The 9298-nt window shown below is 36.5% G+C and overlaps 2 protein-coding genes across 2 annotated transcripts; one reads left to right on the forward strand and one right to left on the reverse strand.

The window, feature by feature from the left end:
* Positions 1 to 818: 818 nt before the first annotated feature.
* Positions 819 to 5158, forward strand: LOC111315302 (endoglucanase 10-like). Its single transcript, XM_022916927.2, has 6 exons — positions 819 to 1450; positions 1783 to 2066; positions 2546 to 2983; positions 3682 to 3823; positions 4282 to 4448; positions 4570 to 5158. Exons 1-6 carry the CDS (start codon positions 1234 to 1236, stop codon positions 4900 to 4902), a joined length of 1581 nt encoding a protein of 526 aa, XP_022772662.1. The 5' UTR covers positions 819 to 1233; the 3' UTR covers positions 4903 to 5158.
* An 815-nt stretch (positions 5159 to 5973) lies between these two features.
* On the reverse strand, positions 5974 to 8841 carry LOC111315304 (cytokinin riboside 5'-monophosphate phosphoribohydrolase LOG3-like). The gene is made up of 7 exons (XM_022916930.2): positions 8268 to 8841; positions 7567 to 7664; positions 7440 to 7470; positions 7198 to 7297; positions 6936 to 7006; positions 6571 to 6714; positions 5974 to 6433 (listed from the first exon to the last, which is right to left on the reverse strand). Exons 1-7 carry the CDS (start codon positions 8430 to 8432, stop codon positions 6338 to 6340), a joined length of 705 nt encoding a protein of 234 aa, XP_022772665.2. The 5' UTR covers positions 8433 to 8841; the 3' UTR covers positions 5974 to 6337.
* Between the last annotated feature and the right edge of the window lie 457 nt (positions 8842 to 9298).

Genomic DNA, 9298 nt, shown 5'->3' on the forward strand with positions numbered 1-9298 from the left:
CAGAATAAGAAAATCCCTTCCATTTATGCTTAGTTAACAGAAAATGTCCTAGAGAGAACTTTTCCATGATTTCTATCCCATTTATCAGCACATCACAAACGTAAGCAAAAAGTGACATTTTATCAGTCTTTTTTTTTATTGGCCAGAATTACAGTCTAATATTAACAAATATATATATATTTTTTCAAATAGAGCAGCGCCATACAATAAAAGAGATGAGAATTGAACTCCAATGTCTTTTTAAAGATTTTTTTATCATTAAATCAAAAAATTGAAGATAATATTAATAAATAATTAGCATTCAAATAACTGGTTTAATGATTATTGTTTATCATTATCATTATACAAGAATCAATTAATTCCTTATCTTTCTTACATATCAGCGTATGTGTGTGAATTATAAGCCTCTGACTTGCCTAATGTCAACTGATTTTAATAAATTTTTCAGTATTCATGAAAAAAATACGTAAAGACATGGACAATAGAGACAGAGAGGATCTTCAGCTCAAGAAATCCTTGTCCCGTCGGCCCAAAAGTTGACATGGACACTTCATCTAGATCATGACGGAGCACTGACTCGTGAAAGGGCCAATTTAGCCACCGACTGAAACCTATGAACCCACTTACCTGATCACGGTTAAAACAAGATCAACAGTCATTCTCGTACACCGGTTCTCGAGTTAGCCAGTTCATCAAACATTGGTCCCCATGAAAATCATCCTTTCAACTTGGGACAGTTGGACAGTTGGACGCGATTAGTCGCCGCCCGACCAAAACTAAGGGGCATATCCGTCATTGCAACATCAATAAAACAATGCGTTACGGGCAAAAACAAAATTATGTTATGATATGCCGCTTAAAATTCTAGTGTCGGTGCGTCCTCTGTCCTGTAAGAAGTCACCACTTAAATTTATGAATCTGACGAGGACCGGTCTTTTGCTGATTGGGCACCAGATCGAGCGACCCTTTTCCTTAATTTGCTTATTTTAAACTAATCAGCCCTGTTTCTAACCGCATTTCCCTCACAGTAATTTCAGAGACATTCAGCTCTACAGATCTTCTTTTTCTCCCGGGGAAATCCCATATTCTTTTTTCCTTTTCTTTTTCCTAGCACATTGAACCTGTTTTAAACCCTGCATTTCTCTTTAACATATCCATTGTCCAATGCGCTTGTTTTGATCTAGATCTTAGGTTCAAGATCTGTGATTTGGGTGATTTTGAAGTGATAAAAGAATGGGGAAAGAATCGAAGTCGAGAGGATGTTTGGGTTGGTTCCTGGCTATAGCAATATTGGCTCTGGTTGTGGGAGCCGTTGTTTATACAATCAAGAAGAAAATGGATCACTCAAATGATGATAAGCCTGCTCCCGTTCCAGGTCCTCCAGGCGCCATTGACAAGAAGTATGCTGATGCTCTCAAAATCGCAATGCAATTCTTTGACGTTCAAAAATGTACCTTTTTTTTCCTTACCCTCATTCACTCTATATATTTTTTTTTCTCTGTTTGCGCTTAAACACTTGTTCTCTTTGTTCGAAATTTGCTTTCTCTGAGGATAGCCTTTAACATATGGACCCAGATTTGAAGCAGCTTGATGTTTAGTTTTAGTTTAGTTACTTAAAAACAAATGGTTTCTTCATTAAATCTTTCAATTGGGTAACTTTTTACTAGGCTTTATGAAATTGCAATGATTATTATTAGCAATTTTAATACTACTTAAGTTTGTTTTTTTTTTTTTTTTTTTGGTAAATATTTGAGGTGGGATAGTTGCTTCTTTCTTTTGCAGCTGGTAAGTTAGTGGATAATAAGATATCATGGAGAGGAGATTCGGCGCTTAAGGATGGAAGTGAAGCACAGTTGGATCTTTCCAAGGGGATGTATGATGCTGGGGATCACATGAAATTTGGTTTTCCATTGGCATTTACAGCTACAGTGTTATCATGGGCTATCCTTGAGTATGGAGATCAGATGGAGGCAGTGAATCAACTGGAACCTGCTCAAGAATCTCTCAAGTGGATAACGGATTACCTTATAAATGCTCATCCTTCGGAAAACGTGCTCTTTATTCAGGTTATCATTGTCCTTAACTACCATATACTTTTTTGGATTGTGTGTGTATGTACATTAGTGATTGTGCAAGTTCATTTAAATTGTTTTTGTTTTTTTCGTCTTGCCTTAGAAATTTACATTCTGACTTATTACAATGCCTAGGGGCTTTGACCAAAGGTAGCAATTGTTAAGGATCTGGAATATCTTGAAGTTTAGCAAATGGTTCTAAGTCTCTAACTTATAGCTTGGTATTTCTGATGTTGTCTTGATTGGTTGTTTGGAAATATGACATCAATTACTTTGTCATAATGAGCAAGCTAGTGTTCATAGTCTCATTTTACTAAGTGAGAAACCTTGTGCCACTTCTGTAGTTATTTTGCGAAAGATAATTGATTTGGAATCTAAGATGGTGTGACCTAATAGATAATTGCACAATCCTTTAAAAAAAGCCTCTGAAATGTATATTAACTTTTACCTTTTCACCTCCAATACCGAGGCAGGTGGGTGATCCTGTAGCAGACCATAAATGTTGGGAAAGACCTGAGGTCATGAAAGAGAAGAGGCCTCTCACACAGGTGAACACATCTGTTCCAGGGACAGATGTTGCAGCTGAAACTGCTGCTGCTATGGCTTCAGCATCTCTGGTGTTTAAGACTGCTGACTCCACATATTCAAGAACACTTCTTAAGCATGCCAAGCAACTCTTTAATTTTGCAGACAAATATAGAGGTTCTTACAGTGAGAACATCCCAGAAGTTGCAACTTATTACAATTCAACAGGATATGGAGATGAGCTCTTATGGGCAGCAAGTTGGCTCTATCATGCAACAGGCGACCAATCATATCTTCAATATGTGACTGGGGAAAACGGGAAAGAGTTTGCTGACTGGGGAAGTCCAACCTGGTTTAGCTGGGATAATAAACTTGCAGGAACTCAGGTAAGGTTCTCTTTTAGAGTAATTTGAAGCGAGATGCTGTTCTCTCTTGTTTTATTGTTACCTTCACATAGACATGTCTCAAGCAATGTGATGACTGATATAAGAAAGCCCAAGTTCTCAATGTTTATGCAAATTTAATGAATTTTTGGGAAAATAGGCAACATTAACTTGAGTTCATTTAGTGCACAGCTTGTTTGAACTCCATGTGTTATTTGTTCATTTGTAAAGATGCAAAATTAAAGAGCTTTGTTGGAAGGTTTATTTGTCAGCATTTCCTTAACCTTAAAGCATTTAGGTTGAAGAATTTTTTAAGGAAATTCTCTGTCTATATTTAGTCCACATTTTTCATGGATGTTTAACATAATAGCAGACCACACTGGCGACATGGCCAACTGAAATTCAAGAAACATTGTTATATTCGTGACTTTACTTTTTCCACCTATTAATGCATTGATTTGTTGTGTAATGAAATGAGCATGATGACTAGACTGTTTCAGTTTTAATTCTTTTTTGCTAACCAGCCTAACCTGAATGCAACTATTGTAGGATATCTGGACTCTTTTGTCAGATTGCCCATGTTGACCTGCCTCTGCATCATTTTAATTTTCTCTTAATTGATATCATCAGAACCAGGAATTTTGCATAGTATTATTCTGTTTTTTGTTAATTTAGTGGCTGATTATGCTACATCTATGCAGGTTTTGCTTTCCAGGTTAAGTTTCTTTGGCACCAAAGTTGCCTCGGGGAATTCTGGCCTTGAAAACTATAGGAAGTCTGCTGAGGATGTTATGTGCAGCCTTCTACCAAAGTCTCCCTCTGCCACATCCAGCAGAACAGATGGTAATGTCTTTTTTAAAGCTAAGGGACTTGGATGCATATTTGTCCTATGTAGATATTGAATAACAAAAAGAAAAGATTCAAAGAAAGTTCCTTATCAAATCAAAAGATTTTAGACTAATAAATCAACCTAGTAATTGATGCACCATGTGCCTCAAAAGGCATTGTAATGGATCGAGTCACAAATTGTGTTCCTTGAGCTGCCTGTTGAGACAGCTAGAAAGTTGGAAAGAGAAACAGGAGAAATTTAAGCAGTAAAAGTTGTCTTGAATTAGATATCCGGTATATCTAGTTTACCAATTTTCTATCCTGATTTTAGACTGTAAATACTACTGCCAGAGCGCTTTTTCTTTTAGGGGGATTGCATATGCTCTCAGGTGAATAAAACCATTTGCAAACTGAATTAGCTGTTCTGATTCATTGGATCTCTTTTGTTTACCAATATAGTCTTTCTGGTGCAGGTGGTATTATATGGGTCAGTGAATGGAATGCTCTGCAGCATCCTGTTGCTTCTGCATTTTTAGCTGTTCTCTACAGTGATTACATGCTTACGTCACAAACTCCAAAGCTAACTTGTGGTGGCAATTCATTCAAACCATCAGCTCTTAGAAAGTTTGCCAAATCACAGGTATGCTGTTTACATTTATGAGAAACATTTTGCATAAATGACACAGCTAAAGATTAGAAATATTCCTTGTAAAAGTGTCATTTCCGCGTAATAATAGGACTATAATAATCTTTGCTTCCAGGCTGATTATGTCTTAGGCAGTAACCCCTTGAAAATGAGCTTTCTTGTGGGGTATGGGGATAAATACCCACAATATGTGCATCATAGAGGAGCTTCAATTCCAACTGATGCAACTACTGGTTGCACTGATGGCTTCAAGTGGCTTGATTCAACTGAACCCAATCCTAATGTAGCTATTGGAGGTCTTGTGGGTGGGCCTTTCCTAAATGAAACATACATCGATTCCCGGAACAACTCAATGCAAGCAGAGCCAACCACATATAACAGTGCCGTCATTGTTGGCCTTCTCTCAAGTTTGGTGACTACCTCTTCTGCAGTTAAATCCTTCACCTAAAAGTAGCCATCGTCTTGTAACCAATTACACATGTTTTGTACCATATGAGCTGTATCAATACCATGATTTCCTGCAAAATTTAGTGTTTAAGTAGTTTGTTCTACACGGGTGAACTCAGATGTGGTTCCTCTCCACTGAGTTTTTTGGTGTATTTTGGAGGTATAGCCTTGTATATGTATCTTTTTTTTTTCAACTGGTTATTATGTGAGTTAAATTCCCTCAATGTTTCAATTATATTTCTTAGTCTGTTTGGTACATAATCCTCAGGCCTGAGTTAGTACATTCACTTTTTCCAAAAGTACGATTGACTTCCACATGACAAAATCAACTTCAATCTTATACAAAGCAACGCGAAAACAGGCGAGACAGTGTTATAACAGAGGAAATGCGAATGGGGTTCCCTCCTTTTGGATCAAAATGACAGTTCAAGTCGTAAGCAGAATGGCCAAATGCCCTACTCACGTGAAAGCCATTTACCTGTCAACAGCGCAGGTCCGAAAGGTTCTTATCTACCGACAGGCATCAAAAGCTAACCATCGCCCAAAATTCTTAGGGGATGGTCCACTTAGTCTCCAGTATCCAGTCTCCACCATTGCTTTCTCTCACCCTTTTGTACATGGAGCTCGGTCAAGAACAGGTGTCCGATACCTTTTTCTCCAGTGCCCATTCAAAATCACGAACATGGCCTTTGTTTTGACTCCCAACCCCCACTGTCCTTCCCACCCCTATTTACACTTTTGAAAACAACCAATCATGAACCAATGTCAGCCTAACATCTTTGCTCTTGCACGCCCCATCATTAACATTTCAGTCATGCAATGTTTGCTACTAACTTCCACACTGAAAAAAAATAGAAAAGATCACCTTTTAACTTGATTGCAAGCACCTGCATGCCTTTAATAGGTATCCAAGTACTGCTCAAGGCATACATTGCTAAATTAAGATAAAGGAATATCGATATAGAATGAAACAGCAAAACTTGCATGTTCTCAATTTCAATTCCATTGTAGGTTAATTTCAAACTGAATAGAAAGGTACTGGAAGTTGAGGAAAAATTCTTTGATGGATATTTCTGTTTTTTCTTCTTCTGCTGGCTCTTCCCTGTCGATCCCTATCAACCTCTTTTGTGTAACAACCCATCATTTCAAGGAAGGGAAAACAATAATAAAATATATAGAATTAGCAATCACTGACTTTGGAAGTTCAAAAAGTCACTGACATTGTTTGTCCTGGTCAGATTCTAATTAAACCAAAGGAAAACGAAGAATAATACTAATAACAACAAACAAAATCGAATTCACAGCTGAATAAAAGAAACTGTAGCTATGGTGGCACTTGTCTTCGGAGCTTGCATCTACAAGGTTGTTGTTGTGTATTGAGTAAGAATCTATAGTCATAAATTGTCCATCGAGTGTGAATGAAATGTTATAAGAGGTCAACGAGCAATGTCTGATTTTGCTGTGAAACCCAATTGTTGCTCCATTTCCCAGCTTAACTTGGGGCCCACCCCCGAATGTATAGGTTCATACTCCTAGTCAAAAGTTCATATAAAAAAAAAAATGAATGGACGGCTCAGATTATTTGACTTCATTTGACTATTAATCTGAAGTAATGCTTGTGTGCCAGGTGGAGTGATGGTATTGGCTAGGGAAGATTTGAAAAATGTACCTCGAGCTTGCACATGAGTTCTTGGGCAGTTTGGGCAGAGACAATTATGTCACGAGCAGCTGGTGCTATGAAACCTTCATCAACAGCCTTGTCAATGAACGATAAGAGTGAGTTGTAGTACCCATCAACGTTCAACAATCCCACCTAGTTTTTCCCAAACAAGAAAGAAAAAAGAAACCCCTTTATTTCTACAATTTTGGGGTGTCAATTAAGATATATATATATATATACACACACATACATACATGCAAGTTTCTTGCATGTGAATCTCGGAATAAATGTGTTTGATATATATATACTTCAATCAAATTAAACATGAATATAATGCTAGTTTGAACAGCTAGAAAAAAAAGAAAGTATATTACTGGTTTGTCATGGATTCCTAACTGAGCCCAAGCGATCACTTCCAGGAGTTCTTCCAAGGTTCCATAACCACCTGTGAGTTGAAATTTGATCAGATCAATTATTAGTAAAAGAAAAAGAAAAAAAAAAGTTGGTTGACAGTTATTCCTACAGTTATCTAGGAAATTGTAAAGTAGAAAAAGTACTGTATGATTGAATCCAGATAGAAGAGTTTGGATTTTAGAACAAACAAAAAAGCAGGTAATTGCTGTAAAAGAAACAAACCTGGCAAGGCAATAAAGGCATCAGCTTGGCGAGCCATTTCAGCTTTACGTTGGTGCATTCCAGACACAGCTCTTACTTCTCCCACTGTCTCGCCTGTAATCTGAAAATTTTGCACTGGAGATTTAGTTTTCCAGCTATTATATCAATTCTCAAATGGCAGTGCTCAGATGAATATGAGCCTATCCTTATTTCCAACTGTACAAAAAAAAAAGATAAATGCTGTTGATTTTAATGATTTGTACCTCTCTTGGCATGAGAGTCTTGGGAATTACCCTACAAGAAAAAAGATGCCATTAATGGGTTAAAATTAGAGACTAAGTCAGAGCAGACCAGATATAAAGAGAGAGAGAGAGGGAGAGGATGAGTTACCCCAACACGTGGCGACCACCATCAAAGACAGTTTGCGAGACCAGCCCCATCAATCCAATGCTTCCTCCTCCATAAACCAAGTCAATGTTCCTTTCAACCTGTAACTCTTATTTTATTATTAAACTTACGTGTTAAATTTAAACATATTCCTACAATCACTCCATTATCACATAAAGTATAATGACACTATTTTATTCGTTTCAGCCTTTCTAGTTTTACACATTAATTTTCTTCTGTTCAACTTCATCAACTGGATGATTCAAGTTTTAACCCAACCAAAAAGATCGACCAGAGGATGACTTTGAACTTAGGTATCTGATCTCTTCTTTTCTCAAACCGGTAAAACTCTAGAGTTGTTATTAGAAAAGTAAAGAATAAAAACAGCTTTGCTTTCAGTCAATCCAAAGATGAAGAAGTCTCAATTCCTGTAAGCATTTTCCAGAAGTCTCACTACAATCAAAGTTCTTATATATAAATATCTCAAAAAGTTTGGATCACATATTCTTTTGAACTAGTTCAGTTTTGGTCAATGTAAAGGCCAAGAAGCATAAATACTTGGGCTAGATAAATCACATGAATGCCAATTAGACCTACTGAAGTACTGATAATTAATTCTAGGAAGAGATGAGGAATAAAAATAGGCAAGTGAAAAAAGAAGTCTTTGTCTTCCTTTTTATGAAAAGGGTAAGAGGTTTTTGTACCAGTTGTTCGCCAAGCTGAATAGCAGCAAGCTGGTAGCTAGGATTCTTGCCAGGGCTGCTGCCACAAAAGACACAGACACTTCTGAATCTTGACTTCATGGAATTAGCTTGACGTTGCAGCTGCTGTTGGAGGTGGTGGTGAAGGTGGGGTTGTTGATTTTCCATGAGAGGAAAGGTTTGAAACCACTATGTTGTTGCTTCAAATAGTGACTTTTCTTTTTCTTTAAGGTGTGAGAAAAGAACCCAAAAGGAATGTGTTTGTTGTGTTTGAGCAGTCAGCAATTTCTTGTAAAAAACCAAAGCCCAACAGTTACGGGGTAATGAAAATTGGTGTCATTGATCCCTTTTTTATATGAAATGAATGCCTCCATTGCCCCTACAATCCAACACATGACGTCTCTCTACTTCTCAGTTCATGATATATTCCCAAATGAATTTCACAACCGTAGCAAAGGTTGAGGTTGAGCTATCATTTTAATCCCTTGTTTTGTGGATTCAAGTACGCCTCAATTTGCGACTTCAAACTTGACCTCTATTCACGAGACACTCTCACATATTAATGGCTTCCTCAACCTCCGCATACTTATCTAAGATGATTAACCTCAACTACCACAAAATAGAATGTTAGATTCCAATTCTATTTTATTCTTTGAACTCTAATCAAAATGACTTGAATTATATCATACGTGTGAATAAATCTGAACACATATATATTCAAAGTTATTAAATTATAAATCAAGTTACATCAATCATAAAAATAATATTTTTTTATCATTTTTGTCACATTATAATGATCAATTTTTCATAAAAATATAAATTATCAAGTCAATATATTATTTATGTTCATTCGACGTTTCAAGATTTTATTAATTTAATATAAAAGCACATGTTAAAAAAACTTATTTAATAAACTTTTAATTAATATTGATTGGATAATGCTAGTTGAACAAATTAGTCTTAATTGAAATTATTCTTTTACAAAAAAAAAATAAAATGATGTGACAACACTTTATAGCAAGATGAAAGACAAA

Source organism: Durio zibethinus, chromosome 20 (assembly GCF_047325235.1).
Source record: "Durio zibethinus cultivar Kanyao isolate XHJ-2024 chromosome 20, ASM4732523v1, whole genome shotgun sequence".
In the NCBI taxonomy this organism is placed as follows: domain Eukaryota; kingdom Viridiplantae; phylum Streptophyta; class Magnoliopsida; order Malvales; family Malvaceae; genus Durio; species Durio zibethinus.

Excerpts from the sequence above, each read along its gene's own strand:
- LOC111315302 (XM_022916927.2), top strand. The coding sequence starts at position 1,234 with ATGGGGAAAGAATCGAAGTCGAGAGGATGTTTGGGTTGGTTCCTGGCT. Across the intron at positions 1,451-1,782 it reads ATTCTTTGACGTTCAAAAAT|CTGGTAAGTTAGTGGATAAT; the intron begins GTACCTTTTTTT and ends TTTCTTTTGCAG. Across the intron at positions 2,067-2,545 it reads AAAACGTGCTCTTTATTCAG|GTGGGTGATCCTGTAGCAGA; the intron begins GTTATCATTGTC and ends ATACCGAGGCAG.
- LOC111315304 (XM_022916930.2), bottom strand. The coding sequence starts at position 8,432 with ATGGAAAATCAACAACCCCACCTTCACCACCACCTCCAACAGCAGCTG. Across the intron at positions 7,471-7,566 it reads GGTGGTCGCCACGTGTTGGG|GGTAATTCCCAAGACTCTCA; the intron begins GTAACTCATCCT and ends TTTTTCTTGTAG. Across the intron at positions 7,298-7,439 it reads AGACTCTCATGCCAAGAGAG|ATTACAGGCGAGACAGTGGG; the intron begins GTACAAATCATT and ends CAAAATTTTCAG.